The 20,082-nt window shown below is 41.4% G+C and overlaps 2 protein-coding genes across 4 annotated transcripts in view; both read right to left on the bottom strand.

Moving 5' to 3' along the window:
- Positions 1 to 604: 604 nt before the first annotated feature.
- CRCP (CGRP receptor component) overlaps positions 605 to 20,082 on the bottom strand; it is a 35,555-nt gene continuing 16,077 nt past the window's right edge. For 2 of the 3 annotated variants that reach the window (XM_033110670.1, XM_033110671.1), the window contains 2 exons: positions 7,698 to 7,755; positions 605 to 2,215 (listed from right to left, as the gene is read on the bottom strand). In XM_033110670.1, the coding sequence (XP_032966561.1) occupies positions 2,066 to 2,215; positions 7,698 to 7,755 (208 nt within the window). In that variant the 3' untranslated portion in view covers positions 605 to 2,065. Of the gene's footprint in view, positions 2,216 to 3,031; positions 3,171 to 7,697; positions 7,756 to 20,082 lie in introns of all 3 variants that reach the window. The other variant, XM_033110669.1, reaches the window with a different exon arrangement.
- Positions 11,313 to 13,115, bottom strand: LOC117025083 (DAZ-associated protein 2-like). The gene is given in 4 exon segments (XM_033110839.1): positions 11,313 to 11,704; positions 11,707 to 11,764; positions 11,848 to 11,963; positions 12,872 to 13,115. Coding segments are annotated over 4 exon segments (630 nt in total). The 3' UTR covers positions 11,313 to 11,492.

Genomic DNA, 20,082 nt, shown 5'->3' on the forward strand with positions numbered 1-20,082 from the left:
CATAAGGTGGCGTGAACATAAAAAATCTCGTAACTAAGTGGGCCATGGCAGGAAGTCACATCTTTAGCTTCCTTCATAAAGTTAATCTGGGCCTATCTGTTGTCTTTTTGCACCTAAGATAACATCTTTGGAATGTCAGTAATCCTTTTTCCGCACCAGGGCTAGAAACTGCAAAATTCCTCATTATTATGCTGTCTCCTGATTACCACCTCTATGTGCTGTAAAAAGCAAACTGTTAACTATCCTGCACCCACCTATGTAAAAGAAGGACCTGTCTCTCCAATGTACTTTAATCCAATCCCAGTGATTTCCCCCACTTTGCTTTCTCCCACCCACTTAATCTATCACCAATGGATTTCATGTAACCTTCCTCCTTTGGTTTTATGTATAAAATAAATGTAAACAGCTATTTCGTGGAGCATTTTCAATCTGTTGAGATTTTGCTTCCCGGCAATTGTCGGTTTGGCTCAAATAAACTCTTACAAGTTTTCTCTTAGATTGGGTGTTTTTCATCACCAAAACTTTAAGTCAGATTTCACTTTATTTCTTTCTATCCATGGCAAAACAAACTCTTCAAAGATTTATAAAAATATCACAAGTTGGCTGTCACCTGGAAACAATTTATTATTGGTGGATTTACATCAAGCAAAAGCATCTAACACACTCAAGATTACGATGAAACAATATACAGGTACATGTCTGCCTTGACTAATAAATCAACGGCCCCTGAGAAAACTCCCAATACTCAAGAGACATGTAAAAATAAATGTCCTGTTAATCTCAATGTTGCCAGCAGCAGATCTCCCTTGATCCTTAGATGATGAGGTTAAAACTGACATAATTACAATTTAGGGGAGGGGAGGAGGAAGAGAGCATGAAAACCCAGGAATCACAAGTGGGAAGTAATCCAATTAACAGCAGCACTAAAAATAGGTTATCATATGACAAAAAGAGTAACAATTTGGAAAATTAATGTCTTTGGGCATTTTCTTCCCCAAATAGGGAGCAGAGTGAATGTGAGAAATTAGATTTTTTAGCAATATTCCTAGGACCAAAGGAAACCAGGTATCTGGAGCTACTAAACTCTCCAATGCTTGAGTATTAACAAACTCTTCATGGAGTTAATTATCCTAATAGTTTAAACTTAACTGAACCAACCTCGCAACAGCCAACAAATTCAAATTTTTATTAATCAACCTCTAGTTCTCACATATTCTATGAAAAGAGGTACATAATTGTGCCCTTTTTAAAGATTCAAATGATTTGCCCATTATGCAAATGAAGCTCAGCAGGTCTCCACAGGCAGTGCCTGCCCTGGGTTCCTGTGGGGCAGGAAATGAGGGCAGTTAGAAAGGCATCCAGTACCGTGTGACTTGCGGGTGCCAGTCACTCAGCTGGAAGCGCCTCCTGCAGCTGGAAAGAGCTGCATCCTAACAAGAGACTGAGTGAGCAGTAAGCAAAACCTGTGGGGGCGGCTTCAGGCCTGATAGCGGGTGGGCCAGGTCTGTTCTTTTCTGACCTCTGCTGGTCTCCAGGAAGATTCCTGAAGGCAAGCCGAGTGGCTCATTTTAACCAGGCGCTGCTCTGCGAGTTTTAACCACCTGATGGGATTCTCACACCTTGGCTCTCACCCCAACAGCATTCTGTGCCCCTGCTTGGGAAAGTCCTAGGGAAGCAGATGAAACTAATGAGGACACAGCTCATCCAAAGCAATGCAAATATTTTACCAGCTGTGTACAGGAACTTCCCCACAGCTGTGCCAAAGGCCAGGGAAGAAACGTTTTTACCAGAGGATTCCACAGTCACTGTTCTCTGACTCTGTCCTCTCTTCTTTAGCTCTCTGTCCCAACAGCCTCAGCCTATCTTCACCAGGTTTCTTCTCCCAGAGGCAAAGTATTTCTTTTCAGCTTATTTTTGAGAAAGGCTTATTTTGGGGATTTATCCAACTAAGCATGAAATGGTTTGTTGGCGTAGGGGGTAAAACTAAACAAAACAATCTTCGATGTCTGCAAAATGGCTGCTGGGCCTTTCAACGTCCTGAGATGCACGGGCCAGCTGTGCTCTTCTATGCAGGGTCCTCTTCGTCCATTGTCCCATCATAGTTGGTATTTGTCTTGTGCTCAGTGTCAGGGCCTGCAGGCAGAACGCTTGTGACAGTGTGGAGGAGTGCTTCAATCTGCTCCTCTGTGAGCCGTTCCTCACTCTCTTCCACCATCTGTGGAAGGAAAGAAACCCTCCAGGGGTTACCAATGAGCCTCAGAGACTGGGCCACCCATGTGGGTCCCAGTCCCAGCCCAGCCTCTTAGGCACAGAGCTCGGGGCCAACTGAGCCACCTCAGGTCTCTAGCTCCTTTCTACCGTGGTTTCACAGGAGGGAGAAGCCAGCTCAAATCCAGGGTAAGCCAGTGCGACAGCTCAAAATGGGGCAGTGAAAACAAAAGAGTTGCAGGTTAGCAAATTTCTGTAAAGAAAAAGAAAACCCTAATAGTTCTATACTCGTGTGTATGTGAATATGTTGTATATGCAAAGAAAACTCACCACTGGGGAGTAAAATATGCTTTAAACATGCTTGTATTTCACAGCCAGCATACCTGTAAGTCAGGAACTGCATCAACAGCTGTGCGCCAGGTGACTTCTGTAGCTCCCTAACCCTCACTCATCCCCGGCGCTCATGACAGCCCTGTGGGAGCTCGTAGGCCTGGCGTTGCACCCTGCATTTTATACTAGTCTTTCCCCACCCCCAGCAGCCCTGGCGAGGGGCAAAGCCAGAATTCCAGGCCAGGCCTGCCCAACTCCCATGCCTCCAATCTAGCATGTCACTGGGCCTCAGTCCCCTCCGGGGAAGGCAGAGCAGGAGTGCGACGAGTGACAGCTGGGAAACAATCCCACACTGCCTCACCAGTCTGGTTTCTGACATGGCTCTGGAAATCTGAACACAAAGGTGACAGCCACAGTCATAGGCCAGTTTTCTCCACCTCGCCTCCAATTCTCAAGGTGTTAATGAATACAAACGTAACGCAGAGCCAACCACCTTTTAAAGCAGTGTGCGGACAGTCGGCTGCTTGCACATTCACTTGGTGGCATCGGCGTCTCTCACAAACAGCTTTCTCAGCTAGAGGTGTCCACGGTCCTCTCTGGCATTTCCCACAGCAATCCCTGACATCTGGCAACTAAGACCGAAAGGAATTTTAGAAAGAAATCCTGGCATATTTAAGTACAGAAAGATGAAAGGCTAAGCTTATAATACTGAAATCAGCCTGTCTCACTTTACAAATAGTACAGAAGCTAAAGAAGTCAAGTGACACATCCAAGATCATATTGCAAACTCCTGGCGAAACAAAGGTCTCTTAATGAAGAGGTCTCTTAATATCTCAGTCCTAAGATATTTCCAGAACTACCGTGTTTCCCCGAAAATAAGACTTAGCCAGACCATCAGCTCTAATGCACCTTTTGGAGCAAAAATTAATATAAGACCCGGTCTTATTTTAATATAAGACCGAGTATAATATAATATAATACCGGGTCTTGTGTTAGTTTCTGCTCCAAAAGACACATTAGAGCTGATGGTCCAGCAGGTCTAACTTTCAAGGAAACACGGTAGAGAACAGCCCTGGGTGTTCTAGGGTGAGGAGATCCTGAGTGAGCTGATGGTGGGAGTTATATCTCACCGTGCTGGGAAATAACTGACCATTTTCTAAAGATTCAAAGGTTCAGCAAAACTTCTCTACTGAACAAGAAATAACTCTCAAAACCCCATTTTAAAAACCAGACATGCAAAAGTGGGGTTTGTAAAAGGCAGTAATCTCAAACAGACTGCTTCCAAAGAACAAAAGAGTTGGAAGGAGGGACATGTCCAGTTTGGTTTAATCCTGAAAAAAGATCATCTCCACCTGAGAAGAATGTCTCCACGTGTCTGAATAACTGGCACATGCAGTCACTGATGGAACTGCTTCCCGTGGCAGAGAAGAGAGTAAAGAGCTGAGCCATTGTTAGAACGGGGCCGAACTCCCACCAGGATGTACCGTGCCCACAGTTCACCAGGGGCTTTACTGGAACCACAGCGACCAGCTTCTCGAGAACGCTGCATACCAAGTCAGGACAATTTACAGGTAGGTAGAGGCTCCCTGTCCCAGGAACACTGGGCCTCACAGCAAGCAGGGAAAGGCCTCCTGCCTCTGCATCCCAACTCCTTCTAGGACACCACACACTCCAGCAGGAGGTTTCTGTCACTTCCTCTCACAGATGCAGACTAGAGCCCACTGGTTGAAAGGAGTTGGTTATTTGACCTCTGAGGGGCCTTCTTTTATAGAACACCAAACAGTCCACCTTCCTACATCCTCATCTCTGGATGTGGCAGATGCAACACTAAGATTAGGTGTCAGCTAGGTGTGTTCTTGGTAACAGGGCTTATGTGCTTTCTATTTTGCCAAATTCTCCAAGAGCAGAAAAGAAGCTTTGATTAGTACAGAAACCTCAGGGATAATCAGAGACAGGAACTTTTCTTTTCAAGCCAAGAGTCCCAGTCACAGGAAGAAAACCTAAGCTGCATCAAGCAAAATGAAATATATGCTAAAAGAAACTTTCAGAAACCAAAAACTTACTAACCCATTTAGATCACAAGGGTAAATGATAATAACTATATTATTCTTCACCTTTTATTCCCAATACATAAGAAACAGAGCCCAAATAAAAAAGTGCAAAACACCATCTCAACATTCTCAGATACCCAAGGTTTCGAGCTGTTCAGAATAGAAAGGCAAATGAAATTTAAAAATCCAAAGTATTTGCACGAGGTCAACATAAATGATAAGTGTTTTTAATCATATACAAAGATTATATCAATTCCCAGGGGCTGCCAAACTGAGCTGGTGTATTCCCAAAATGGTTGTTTCTCATTCTATGCTGCCAAGCCTAACCCCCTGCTTTCCTCAAAACATCTCAAAATCTAATAGCCACCAACACTTTCAGCTCTTAGACCCAGAACAGTTCACTTAACCTCTGTAAATTTCAATTTCCATTAATATACTGTGTTTCCCTTAAAATAAGACCTAGCTGGACAATCAGCTCTAATGCGTCTTTTAGAGCAAAAATTAATATAAGACCCACTATTATATTATATCATATTATACCCAGTCTTATATCATATAAGACCCGGTATTATATGTTATGTTGTGTTGTGTTGTTATATTATACCCGGTCTTATATAGTAAAATAAGACCAAGTCTTATATTAATTTTTGCTCCAAAAGGCACTTTAGAGCTGATTGTCCGGCTAGGTCTTATTTTCAGGGAAACATGCTAAAATGAAAGTAATGCCCATAGTAAGGACCAAATAAGAATACACATTATAGTGTTTTCTAAGCCATAAAACTCTGTAATTCAAGACCTGTTATAATCACTAAATTTTCATAAGCACAGATGGGTAGTGCTGTTCACAACAGTGGCCTGTGAGATGACGGGGTTCACTGTCCTAATGACTAGAGGGCTCCCAAACTGTCCCAAATGAAAACACAACAGGGGATGGCAGAAGTCACAGAGGCTGGGTGGCTTCCTCATTTCTCCACAGATAGCAGTCACCTATGCGTCTGAGAATCACAACAAATCATAGCTGAGGTATAACTGGAAAAGAGAGGCTTCAGCTTCAAAACCTAAATAGTAACAAATGTTAGATGCTGGGATTACTTCTGGACTCAGGAAGAATAAATGGTTGTTAAGTTCACATGGGGAAATTCTCAGGTCCTTTGCACTTTCTGCTCTATGTGAAAACCTAACTTCTTATCTCGCTCTGGTGAGAAGATATACTGCTACAAGCCTTGGTAAATGACTTGGTATCTTTTACAGTCAAATCCCAGGCTGGGAAAAATCTGGCTATGAATGGTCCAACTACTGGGAAACAACATACACCATTTTTACCAAGGAAAGAAGACGAGAACGAACAGTCTGATGGCACGCCACACGCATTTTTCTCCTCACCATGGAAAAGCACGTGGCTTGGAGGGACACAATTAGACTTTTGAATCAGACTCTCACTGGCCAAGACTACGGTGAGGGCATTAGAGACAACATATACAAAGCCCACACTACATCTGGCATACAGCAGGCGCTCTTCATAGCAGCTTATCTCACCAGGCAATGACAGAGCTTTCTACAGGCTCTGGGATGAGATCACGCTAATCCTTCTGCATCTCTTCTCTCCATCTGTCATTAAGTCACGAATAACATATGTTGCTGATTCAAGTTGGAAGAAGAGACATGACATGTGATCTTTAACCCAGAGGGACATGGATTAGTTTCTGGCTGTTCTGTTTTCTCTTTTCTAAGTGGAATCTCCACAACAGTTGAAAGCATCAGAAGAATGAGGGTACAAACAGGAATCTCTATGTAGTCTAAAGGCCAGTTCTCCCAGAAAGGCACGCTTTGTGGAAGGAATTCTTCTAATTTAATTTTGAATGCATTTTGAAGGGTAGAAACACCACCACAAAGACAGTAAGTTCTGGTCAAAAATTATATACCCCATCACCCTTTACTTACCTGGCAGGGGAGATACCATGACCTTTCAAATGTTTTTTGTTTGTTTGTTTGTTTGTTTTTAAGCAACTCTAAAGATCAAGGTGTTTTGGCCCATTTTCTTCCATACTTTTCTGAAGAAAATTTGACAAAGAGCTGTATTTAGCTGTACTTCTAAAACTGACTTTGGAAACAGTTTTATTCTCATTGTATTAATTCTCCAGCCACAGTTTCTTACTGGTAGTTAAATGGCCTGCCTAGTACATGCAGCTTAATGATGCTCTCTGCTATGTACAATGGAAGGAAACTGCCAAGTGTGCCGATGCGGCCACCCATTCAGTCTGTTACTGGGACTCGTTTTCACATGCCACTTACACCACCCCAGCTGCCTCCCATAATTCTGAAGCTTTGTGCCATGCCTGCAATTTAGACTTCCAAAGCAATGAGGCTCCATTGAGTGGTTTTATGCAGGGAGACAAGATAATCAAATGTGTGGTTTTAGAAAGTGAACTATGGGGGTGCTGTAGAAGATAGACTGGAGGAGCCAGACAGGGGCAGGGAAATGGTGAGAGGGTAACTCCAAGAGCTGAGCTGAGAAATGATGACAGAAAGTAACGCAGTGCAGCAGGGAGAGAAGAAAGACTAAGAGGAGACAGAAGCAGAACTTGGAGACTAACTGAATACGAGATAATGGGAAGACAATGGCTTCCAGGTTTCTGGCTTGGGAGACTGGGCCAGTAGGGTGAGAGAGAAAGAGAGCACGTGGGAAAGTGCACAGATGCTCCACTGACCAAGAAAAGAACTCAGGAAGAGTAGGTCAAAGGGTGGGTGTGGGGGGTGATTTACACCAGAGTCATGTTGAATCCAATGTTTTTATGCAACATCTGGGTTGGCAATAACCCTACAGGGAAGCACTGGCCAGAATGGGGAGGACATCAGGGGAGATAAATCGCTACCAAGTCACAGGCCCAAATCCTATAGAAGGAATCACATTTCCTCCAGTCTTCCACTTTCCCTAGGTCTATACTAACTCGTATCAAATTGGTGAGGTTTCCTTTCACTTATAAAATGGGGTGGTCCGGCAGTCTTCTCAAGAAATGTCAGTTCCTGGCTGTCTGTTCTCAGCCTTCCTCATGCGTCCTACGTCTCATACCCAGAAACCGCCCCCAAGTACAGGCCTCCTTCACTCACCAGCTGGATCTCAACAGCAGTCATAGGCCTGTGATTCAGCAGCTGAAGTTTTTCAGCTCTGTCAAAAGAAAAGCACAAAGCACTTAAGTTTTATATTCTGAGGATCTTGAGTCTTGACCACGCTGTTCAGCGAACACTTTGTTAGGGGAGGACGACTTGGAACGTGGCCCTCAGTTCCTCCAAGTATAAGATGGCAGGATGGGAACAGGAACAGGGACTTACTCAAGGGTCCAAATGTGTATTAGAATTATTAGAATCCTGTAGGATACAGAGGCTTGGATTGTAAGAAATGGAGCAAACACAGAAATGCAGCTTTAATAAATTTCATTTGGAAAATGTGAAGAAAATAATGTTTTTTTAATTCAAATTATAGCAGGTACTCGTAAAGTAGGATAATGTACAGTCTTCTGCCTTCAAAGAGCTTACAATCCAGCTGGGAAAAGACAAATGACAAACACAAGCAAACTGTACAAAAGACTTAAGTAACAGTTGAAGATAATAATTGCCATCTGTCACAAGGCAAATACAAGCAAATTGTACAAAACACTTAAGTAATAGTTGAAGACAATAATTACCATCTGTCATATACAACTCATTGCAGAAGGGGTGGTTGAAATGTTGGGACTCTCAAAGATGACAGGACTTAAAAGAGAATGGCTTCAACTGCCACCCCTGTGCAAGGAATAACTTCTAAATTTCTCTCTCAATCTGACACTGGAGCTCCAGATTCATCTTTCAATTCAATTAAATAGTTTATTGAGTTTAAAGGTATTCTAGAATAAAAAGATGAGTCAGCCACAATTCCCAGAGTTGTTTGTGTATTTGGAGAAGCAGCACAAGTTACCCAGCCTCCTTGAGCCTCAGTTTCATCATCTGTAAAACAGGCAGGATAATGTATTTACTATCTCACAAGAGTGAGGAAGGATGAAAATCTTATCATGGATAGTGGCAGCAGCTACCATGTGTCACTTACATTCCATCAGGCAAGCACATTTAACCCGCAGACTTAACTGACACTGAGATGGTAAATAACTTATCCAAGGTTACAGAGCTAGTAAATGGCAGAGCTGGGACTCGACCCCCAAAGCACATGTTCTTAACCATCTGCTTCTAGTAGTCACAGTGTACATAAGGCGAGCTGTCATACCATAATTTCTCCATAAAAGGCAGTCATTATTAAGGAAGTTATAGTCAAGTTCTACTCCTCGTAAACCCATAAACATCTAGACTCAAAGATGAAGACCTCACAGAGGAGAAGACCTTACACTGGGCTCTGAAGGATTTTCTGGGTGGAAAGGATAAAAAAGAACGGGCAGTCAGAGCAGGAACAGCACCAGTACAGAACTTCAGAGAGCTTTAGGAAATGGCTCCTAGAGAAGCTGTGACACAAGGTTGAAAAAGTTATCTGGGCGAAGACTCCAAAGGGCCCTGACCACCAACAGGCAGGATGCTACTTTGGAGACACTGGAGGGCAACCAAGGAAAGGACTACCATGCTTGGGCCGACACTTGTAGCAATTCTGGAAGACTTAAGAAAATGGTGGCAGAGACTGGAATGCTCAGGGGAGAGAACAAAGTCGTGAATTTGGGCGGCAGCAGCGGGATGGCAACGAGAGTCTGGACATATGAAATGCCGTTGGTCACCCTCAGGGACAGTCAGTCAACCTGACAGCTGCCCAGATTCGGTGGGGCAGGGGTGAAGGAAAGGGAAGAGTCAAGGTTTACTGTCAGCGTTGTAGTCTGTTTGGGGAAAATATATTAACTGAAATGTTTGAGTTTGTGGTATTTTTGGACGATACTGAAAAGGTTTCTGTCATGCACATTGTCTAGTTTTAGTTCTAGTTTGGTCTAAAACTGAAGAAAAAGACAGAGCTGGATTTATTAGCAAGGAGTTATGTGAAACCTTGACAGTGGATATCAGAGCCCAGACACCAACAGCGGAGTAAGTGAAGACCCAGGACAACACCATAAAGCACCTCCCTTTAATGGGCCAAAGGGAAATGAGAAGGAGCAGAGAGGAAAAAAGAAGACACGGGAGAGTGGTGTTAGGAAAGCCACAGGAGGAGCTCAGAACAGGGATTAGCAACAATATCAGATGCTGCACAGAGGACAGCAAGCTGACAGTACGGAATCACTGGATTTGCCAAAGAGGGCACTAGTAACCTGCAAGCACTTCAGGGGGACGACATCGTGGTGACAGCTGGACTGTGGACATTGAGGGATAACTGTGGAGGAAATAACCTCTTTTTTCTGTAACGCAATGTCTTCATTTTATTCAAATCTTCACAATAGTTTTTATTCTACATTTTTAGTACAAAAAATTCACAAAAGTGCACTACAATGCCCAGAGAAACCTACAACGCTGAACTTCCCTAACAGTCAACAATACAGTCAAACATCGCATAGACAGAACACAAAATTTAGATGAACTGAAATTATAAAATCAAATTTCACAAAACAAAAATCAAAATATTAAGGGTCCCAAAATATCCTTAACCCCAATGAGATCTCACTGGCCTCAAGTCACTTTTCAGTGAGGCAGTCACAATATGACCTATTCACTCAGCTTAGGAATTCTCAGAACCATGAGTGGTTGCATCAGGCTCTCTAAACAATAAATGGTAATTTCTGACCTAAAAACTCCCTTTAATTTGGCTCTAATGTCATCAGCCTTTTGAAATTCACCCTCCTCGTTGCCCCTCATATTTTAAACAAACTGCTGTGCAAACAGTACTGCAAAGTACTGTCTTTGTTGATATCCTTCGTTCAAACAAAGTTGTTTTTCTGGCACCCAAGCAAATCTGGGTTTGGTTGGTGTACGAAGAGACAACCTATGAGGAAGTCCAAAAGGCACCTTCCACTTCTGCCTGACGAGACGCAAAAGCAGAGGTAAAGGAGTCTGTGCTTGGGGTACAAGGGGTTTCAGAAGATCCTTGTGAAAGACTACGGAAAAGCTGACAAACGGGGAGAGGGCAAGGAGAGGAGGCATTAGTGTGCCTGGGTCTCTGTCCTGGACCACTGATCCAGTGGAGACTGGCGGGAAGACTAAGGTTGAGAGGGGCATGTGGGCAAAGGATGGAAAGGAAAAGGCAGACAACAAATGTTTCATTTATAACAAGTGACAGAAATTAAATACTTAAAGGAGATTAATAAAGACCCATCAAAATAATTTGGCAACTTTAATTCTTAGGAAGGTCAAAGTTCCTTCCAAACCTAATTTGATGTCTTACCATGTTTCCCCGAAAATAAGACCTAGCTGGACAATCAGCTCTAATGCGTCTTTTCGAGCAAAAATTAATATAAGACCCGGTGTTATTTTACTATAATATAAGACTGGGTATAATATAATATAATACCAGGTGTAATATAGTATAATATAAAATATAATAAAATATAATATAATACAACATAATATAATACCGGGGCTTATATTAATTTTTGCTCCAAAAGACGGATTACAGCTGATTGTCCGGGTAGGTCTTATTTTCGGGGAAACATGGTATTAAAAGCAAAGACCAGTATGGTACAGAATTATAATTCTTGAGGAATTAAAGGACGGTAAGATCCTTAGGGCTGCCTCCTCCCCATTCGTTTCATAAATTGATACTCCCCTACTTCAAAATGCTTTAGGGAGGTACTTCTACCCATTACATGAAAAGTGCCTAAAGGTCTGGGCATCAGGAAGATACCCAATATGGGTGTGAATTACAACTTCAGGTTAATGTGGCTAAAGCATTTACTGAGAAGCGCTGAAGTTACATGATGTCTTTCCTTGCACAGAGGTGGCCTTGGTTCCTCACCAGATGGCACAGCCACCATCTGAGCCACCCATGAAGGAGTTTCCCGCCCGCTGAGTCACGGGGACACTGGCTCCTGCATGACTGCAAGCTGAGCAGCCCTGGAGGACGTTCTGGGGTGGAGAGGAATGCTGCCAGTGCTGCCCCCACTCCAAACCTGGCACTCCACCATACCCTCCTTCCACCAGCACTGCTGAGCCAGGTGAACAGATGGGCCAAATGGACAATAAGCCATGGGGACTGTGGAACCTACAGGGCCAACAACCACAGACTAGGCCATAGGAACATACAGTGAGGCGCCAGGAAAAGCAGCTGACACGGTAGGGCCTGTGGCAGCCCCTGGGTGCACAAAGCCAGGGGATAGAGCTCTGAGGAGGCAGGTGGCAAGGTCTGAGGGCACACTACATTCCCAGGAGGCTGTGCAGGAAAGGCTGGCTGTGTCGGACACTGACCTTTGCTGTTCCTGGTGGCTGTGGGTCAGCTTGCAGCCCAAAATAACCTCTTGACAGGATGGAAGTAAAAAAGCAATTATAGCCTGAGAGCGTAGGTTCTGGAAGGAGACTGGAACATGTCTGCCAGCTAAGGAGACAAGCATGTGGAAAGGCTGAAATTATAGGCGAGAGAGGGAAAGACCCTTAGAAAAAGGGTCCAAGGTTGCAGTGAAGGGGCCATACTCCCAATGAGACCACAGCAATGTGGAAAAAGAGAGCGGATCTGAGGAGAGGTGAGAGAATTGGGTTCTTTGTGGATAGTTTTCTTAGGGAAGCAGAAGGGAAGTAACCATCTGAGAGGTCTGGGTACGAAAAGGGTCGACAGGACTAAAAGCTGCAGAGAATCAACAGAGGGGACAAGAGGTGATATCAGCAAGCAGTTCTAAAGGCCCAAGTGAGCTGGAAAATATGAACCCTCCCAAAACCAAAATTTATTTTAACCATCATCCAACAATATAAATAAAGACTAGAAAGAGCAGGAACAGAAAAAAGATACAGTGAGTAAACGAACATCTCAACTACAAATCAATTAAAGCAACGGAACTCAGCTCACAGAGCAGTCATTATCCTGCCAGGCTCGGACCTGCTGCACTGTTCCTACAGCAAGAGAACGGATCTTGCAAGTCTTCTAGCAACAAAACATTCACAGCTGCTCCCTAAAAATCACCACCTTGTGGCCCAGCCAACAAGCCAGCCTCTGCTCCTACACCCAAGGGGCTGAGCACTGGAGTAAGATCAACACCAAGTACACTGGAGGCTCCAGTTTTGGGAGGAGGGTTACAGACACCCCCGACTTCATAACCAAGCCTACTTTTATCATCCCTACCTTCTTCCGTCCACCTCTTAACCCGCGGCACTTCAGCTCCTGTCCCAGGTGATCACCAAACCTGTTTTCGCCATATTGACAACTGTGGTGGATGTTCCTGCCCTGCTCTGCCCTGCCTGATACCTAACACTGCTGATCACTCCCTCCTGCACACTGTCTATTCTCATGGCTTCCACACTGCCATTCTTTCCTGATTCTCTCATCTTTCTGACCGTTCCTTTTTCACCTCTTTTCGAGGTTCTCTTCCTCTGCTGCCTCTGTAGACGTCCCCTGGTGCCATCTTCTGCCTGTTCTGTGCTCCGCATCCAAATCTCACAATTTTATCTGCTATTATAGGTTTTAACCAAGAAATCCACGTTTTCATGCTATGTAAACGTGAGGAGGCAGGTGCTATGTGAGCTGAGCTCCAGACCTTTGTAACCACTGCCACCTAAACATCTCAGACACACTTCAAACTCAACTCATCTCAAAGCAATCTGACTATCCCTCCCAACAAACCAGCTCCTCTCTCTACTTCTCATCTTGGTGAGGAGCCAAACGCTTGTGCCAGAAACCCAAGGGTTATCTTTGACTCTTCCCTCTCACCCACTGCCCATATTAAATCACATAATTACTGATTATTTTTTCAAGATATCTGCCCCTCTCATCATTTCTACAGCCACTTGAATTCTTCCTGGTTAGAAGTCTATCCTCAGAGGTCTGCCACTTTTTCAATCTATCTTCACTCTTACAAATAAAGTTTATTTTAAAAGATGAAAATCTGCTCATCTCATTATCCTGCTTATAATCCTCCTGCTGTCCCCACAGGTTTTTGTGTGAGCTTGTATTTCTTTAGTTCAGCCTCCAGAAGCCACTGAAATTCAGTCTTTGTCCGTCTCGCCAGGTTGATATGCCTTCATTTTCCCTAAGCACTCACACCTGAATTACAGTAGCCCCCTCATCTGCGGTTTCACTTCCAATGGTCCAGTTACCCTCAATCAACCACAGTCCAAAAAAGTTAAATGGAAAATTCCAGAAATAAATAATGTATAAGTTTAAACCCACACACCATTCTGAGTATGTGATGAAATATCCCGCCATCCCACTGCATCCTGCCCAGGCCATGAAACTTCCCCTTGTGCTGTGTACCCATGCTGTCTACACCGTACAGTAAGATAACTGAGAGTGAGAGACCACATTCACAGGACTTTTTTTACACTGTGTTGTTACAACTGCTCTCTTATTAGTTACTGTTGTTAATCTCTTAACTTAAACTTCATCACAGATATGTAGGTACAGGAGGAAACAGGATATATAGGATTTGGTACTATCACCAGTTTCAGGCATCCACTAGGGTCTTGGAAAGTATTCCCCTCAGATAAGGGAGGACTAAATGAAACTGCAAACTCTACACAGGAAAGCATCGGGCTAGTTCCTGACTCCACGACTTAGCACATCACGATCTTTCTACTTAGAAAGCACTAATTCATCTGCATTTGGCCAACTCCTATAGACAAAATGATATACTCAAATTCTGACCCTACAGTGTCTCTCTAGTATGTCCTCACATAGCACTTACAATGTATTCATATCTTTGTATCCCCAACAACTGAGGCAAAGCTGGCATGAGATAAATGTAATCTGGAAGATAGATTAAAGAAAGAGCTAGGGTAGCACCGACTTCCAGGAGAAGTTCAAGGGAGAGACAACTGTTAACACTAGGGAGACATGGGGCAGGATTCCATGTTCTGAAAGCAGACAGGGTAACCACACTCCAGACACCAGGGAAACCTGACAAGCCACCCATCTACAATGAGTTTTGCTGGTCCCACAGGTAAATGCCCCAAATATGGTGCCAAATCCCAAGAGTAATCTGTACACAGAAGAGCCGCTTTCAGGGACTGAAGTTATTCACAGGCATACATAAACTGGGTCTCGAAAGCAAGCCCTTCCTCCATTCCTGGCAGTCAGTCATAGCTGTATACCTTAGGGAGGTCTCAGGATGAAGTCTGGGGCTGCAGTTCTAAGAAGTGCCTTAAGCAAAAGCTTAAAATGATTAAACCACCAAATGCTTTAGGAAATTAACATGCTGCGCTCTAACCAACTGAGCCATCCAGCCACCCACTTTAACAATGGTTTTGTTTTCAACCTAATTTAAAATAATTTAAAATAATTATGAGTACCATATTTTGCCGTGTATAATGTGCACTTCTTTGCCCAAATTTGTGAGGGAAAAATAAGGATGCACATTATATTGGGTAGTACTAATTCCGTATCTATATAAATGCTTTTAATTCTTTTATTTATGCTTATGAATTAAAAGTGTAACTCCAGAAATCAATAACGATATCCGTATGCAAAATAACACCCTAGAATCCGATAATCAGTTTTGTTAAACCTGTAATGAACTTGTAATGATAAAGAGTTCTTGGCCTTCTATGATGCGTAAATGTCGTAATTTTGTCATCGATACACAAAATTTCTTGTACCTTGTAACTGTTCTTGTGTTTTTTATTTGTTACATATAATTTCTTGTACCATAATATGTTAAAAAATAAATGCTAAAATTCCTTTATAATACAAAAACAAGTACCGAAATGTAAACAAATAAAAAATTGAATTAAACAATTAAATCGAAAGATTTTTTTCTTGGAAAGTTTGGGCCAAAAAGTGGATGTGCATTATACACAGCAAAATATGGTATGTTCTGGGGTACACAAGGTATAAATAAATAATTTTGTTTTTTCAACAACTGAAAGGGATGGGAATGAAGCTGTAAGGGAGCAGAATTTTTGTATGTTACTGAAGCTAAAAAAGTATAAATTCAAATTAACAGTGTTATAACTTCAGGATGTAAACCAGGAGCTAGGGGGAGGAGAGAATGGGGAGTATTGCTTCATGGGTATAGCATTTCAGTTTTGCAAGATGAAAAGAGTTATGAACACAGTTGTGATGGTTGCATGATATTATGAATGTATTTAGTACCACTGAACGGTACACTTATAGTTAAGATGGTCAATTGTATGTTATATACGAGGTCTGACAATTAAGTTCATGAACTACTTGCAACGATGTTGCTAACCGTTTTTGATATTAGAGGAATTATTCATTATGAATTTGTACCAACTGGACAGTTAACCAAGTTTTTACTATTTGGAAGCGCTGAATTAAGCTGTGTGAAAAAGTTAGATGACCTGAACTTTTTGCCAACAATTCATGGACCTTGCATCACAACAATGCATCAGTTCACAGGGCACTGTCTGTGAGGGAGTTTTCAGCCAGTAAACAAATAACTGCATTGGAACACCCTGCCTACTCATCTGATCTGGCCCCCAATGACTTCTTTCTTTACCTGAAGATAAACGAAATATTGAAAGGAAGACATTTTGATGACATTCAGGACATCAAGAGTAATACAATGACAGCTCTGATGGCCATTCTAGAAAAAGAGTTCCAAAACTGCTTTGAAGGGTGGACTAGACGCTGGCATCAGTGCATAGCTTCCCAAGGGGAGTACTTCGAAGGTGACCATAGTGATATTCAGCAATGAGGTATGCAGCACTTTTTCTAGGATGAGTTCACAAACTTAAATGTCTGACCTTGTCGTGTGTGTGTGTGTGTGTGTGTGTGTGTGTGTATTCAGCCATAAAAAGAATGAAATCTCACCATTTGTGAAAACATGGATGGACGGAAGGGCATTATGTTAAGTGAAATAAGTTCGACAGAAAGACAAATACCATATAATTTCTATGTAGAATCTTAAAAAAACAAAAATAAACAAACAAACAAAAACCCCCAAGCTCACAGATACAGAGAACAGATTAGTGGTTGCCAAAAGAGGGTGGGAAAAATGGGTGAAGAGGGTTAAAAAAAAAAAACAACTGTAGTTGAATATTTTTAAAGAATTTATATAAAAAGCAAAGGAAGTAGAAAAGTCAAAACAAGCTGAAAAAGAAGAACAAAGCTTAAAAACTCATATTATTTGATCAAGCAGTGATCAAGACAGCAGTACTGGCAAAAGAACAGGCACATCAGATCAATAGAACAGAATACAGAATGAAGAAATAGACTCAACAGATCTCTTACAAAACTACAAAGGCCACTCAATGGGAAAAGGATAGTCTGGTACTAAAATGGTACTAAAACAGTATGAAATCTGCATACACAGAAAATGAATCTCAACCCCATCTCACATAATACTCTCAAAATTAACTTAAAGTGGATCATTTTTTAGAAGAAAGTATGAGAGAAAATCTTTGTGACTTTGGGCACAGCAGAGTTTTTACATGATGTTTTACAACATCAAAAGCAGGATGCATAAGAGAAAACAGAAAGGATAAATTTGCCTTCATCAAAATTAAAACCTGCTCTGAGAAAGACAGTGTTAAGAGAATGAAAAGACAACCACAAACTGGAGAAAATGTTTGCAAATTACATACTGAAAAAAGAAATTATATCCAGAATATACAAAGAAGTCTCAAACCCTATAATAAAAAAAATAAAATAAAGGGGAAAATACTTGAATAGATACTTTATCAAAGAATATAAGCGAAATAAGAATAATGCTCAGCATTATTCATTATTAAGGAAATGCAAATTAAAACCACAATGAGATACCATTTCAAGCCAATATGAACAGCTAAAAGTAAAAATACTAAAAATACTGGGGAGGATATGGATAAGTGAAACTCTTACATTCTAGGGCAAATGCAAAATGGTGCAGTCATTTTAGGAAAGAGTTTGGCAGTTTCTTATAGTTAGACTTACTCTTACAGTATGACTCAGCAATGCCTCTTCTGGGTATTTACACAGGAGAATGAAAACTTATGTTCATACAAAAACCTGTATGCAATGTTTATAATAGCTTTATTTATAATTGCCAAAAACTAGAGACATCTCAAATAACTTTCAACTGGTGAGTGAATGAACAAACTATAGTACATTCATATAATGGAACACTACTTGGCAATAAAAATAAACTGATATATTCAACAACATGGATAAATCTTAAATGCATTAGGCAAAGCAAAAGAAGCCAAACTCAAAAAGTACATACTAAACGACTCCATTTACATGACTTTCTGGAAAGTACAAAATTATAGGAAAAGAAAACAGATCGCTTGCCAGGCACTGGGCACAGGGGAAGGGATTAATTACAAAAGAATAGGTAATTTCTGGAAGTGGCAGAACTGTAGTACACTTGAATTGCTTGTGTATACTAAAGCCATGATAAATCATTTTAAAAGAAATATTTGTATGAGTCCAGCATTGACTCAAAATTTTTAGGGTGAAAAATTCCCTTGCCTGACTGCTGGAAGGGAGTAGCTGTTCTTTTCCCTAGAAGAAAAAGCTCCTTCTCAATGCCCAGGCAAGGACACAAATAAATGGAAAAACATCCCATGTTCATGGACTGACAGACCTCATCTTGTTAAGATGTTAATAGTACCTAGTGATGAGCTACAGATTCAATGCAATCCCTATCCAAATCCCAATGGCATTTTTTGCAAAAATAGAAAAATCCATCCTGAAATTCATACGGAATCTCAAGGAACCCTAAACAGCCAAAACAATCTTGAAAAAGAAGAACAAAGTTGGCTATCTCGCACTTCCTGATTTTAAAATTTACTACAAAGCTGCAGTAATCAAAAGAGTGTAGTACTGGCATAAAGAAAGACATATATATATACCAATGGCATAAAGAGCCCAGAAATAAACACTCACATATATACAGCCAATAATTTTTGACAAGGGTACCAAGACCATTCAGTGTGTAAGGACAATTTTTCAACAAATGGAGCTGGGAAAACTGGATACAAACATGCAAAGAATGAAGGTAGAGCCTTACTTTACACCACACACAAAAACTAATTCAAAATGGATCTAACACCTAAACACAAGAGATAAAAGTATAAAACTCTCAGAAGAAAGCCGGGGAAAAGCTTCATGACATTGGATTTGACAATGATTTCTTGGATATGACACTAAAGGCATACATAACAAAAGAAAAACAAACTGGATTTCAAAATTAAAAACATTTGTGCATCAAAAGACACTAGCAACAGAGTAAAAAGGAAACCCACAGAATGGGAGAAAATATTTGCAATCCCTGATAAGGGATTAAGATCCAGAATGTATAGAAGACTCCTAAAACTCAACAAGAAAACAGAAACCCAATTCAAAAATGGGCAAAAGACTTTGAAAGGACATTTCTCCAAATAAGATTAGGAATGGCCAATAAGCACATGAAAAGATGCTCAACATTATGCAAAACAAAACCATAATGAGACACCATTTCATACCCATTAAGATGACTATTATCAAAAAACTTATCAAGAAGATAAGTATTAATGAGAATGTGGAGAAATTGGAAGTCGCGCACAATGCTGGTAGCAATGTAAAATGGAACAACAGCCACCAGGAAAAACAGTACAGCAGTTCATCAGAAAATTTATAATAGGATTATTGTATGACCCAACAATGACTTCTGGGTATATACTCAGAACTGAATGCTGGATCTCAGAGATAGCTGTGAATTCATGTTCAGAGCAGCATCAGTATTCACACCAGAAAAAAGGCGGAAACAACCCAAGTGTACAGCAATCAATGAATAAACAAAATAGGGTGGATACATAAAATGGAATACTGTACAATATTCAAAAGGAAGGGAAATCTGACACATACTCAGGGATGAATCCTGAAGACATTATGCTAAATGAAATAAGCCAGTCACAAAAGGACAAATACTATACAATTCCCTCACAGGAGGTGATCAGTCAAATTCATGAGACAGAAGGATCGGTGGTTACCAGGGGCTAAAGGGTGAAGAGTATGGGGAGACACTGTTTAATCCCTTCTGTGGATGGATGGCAGTGATGGTTGTAAAACGGGAATGTACCTAATGCTCCTAAATTGCACACTTAAAAATGGTTCAAACGGGGCGACCGATTGGCTCAGTCGGTTAGAGCACAGTGCTTATAACACCAAGGTCGCCGGTTCGATTTCCAGGTAGGCCAGTGAGCTACGCCCTCCACAACTAGATTGGAGCTGAGCTGCATCATCCACAACTAGATTGAAAACGACTTGACTTGGATCTGATGGGTCCTGGGAAAACACACTGTTCCCCAATATTCCCTAATAAAAATTTATTTAAAAAAAAAAAAGGTTGCAACGGTAAAAAAATAATAATAAATAAATATATAAAACAATATTTTGATTTTTATGAAGATAAATACTGTATGATTCCACTTATATGAGGTATCTAGAGTAGTCAAATTCATAGAAACAGAAAGCAGA

This window comes from Rhinolophus ferrumequinum, chromosome 7 (genome assembly GCF_004115265.2).
Source record: "Rhinolophus ferrumequinum isolate MPI-CBG mRhiFer1 chromosome 7, mRhiFer1_v1.p, whole genome shotgun sequence".
Lineage (NCBI taxonomy): Eukaryota > Metazoa > Chordata > Mammalia > Chiroptera > Rhinolophidae > Rhinolophus > Rhinolophus ferrumequinum.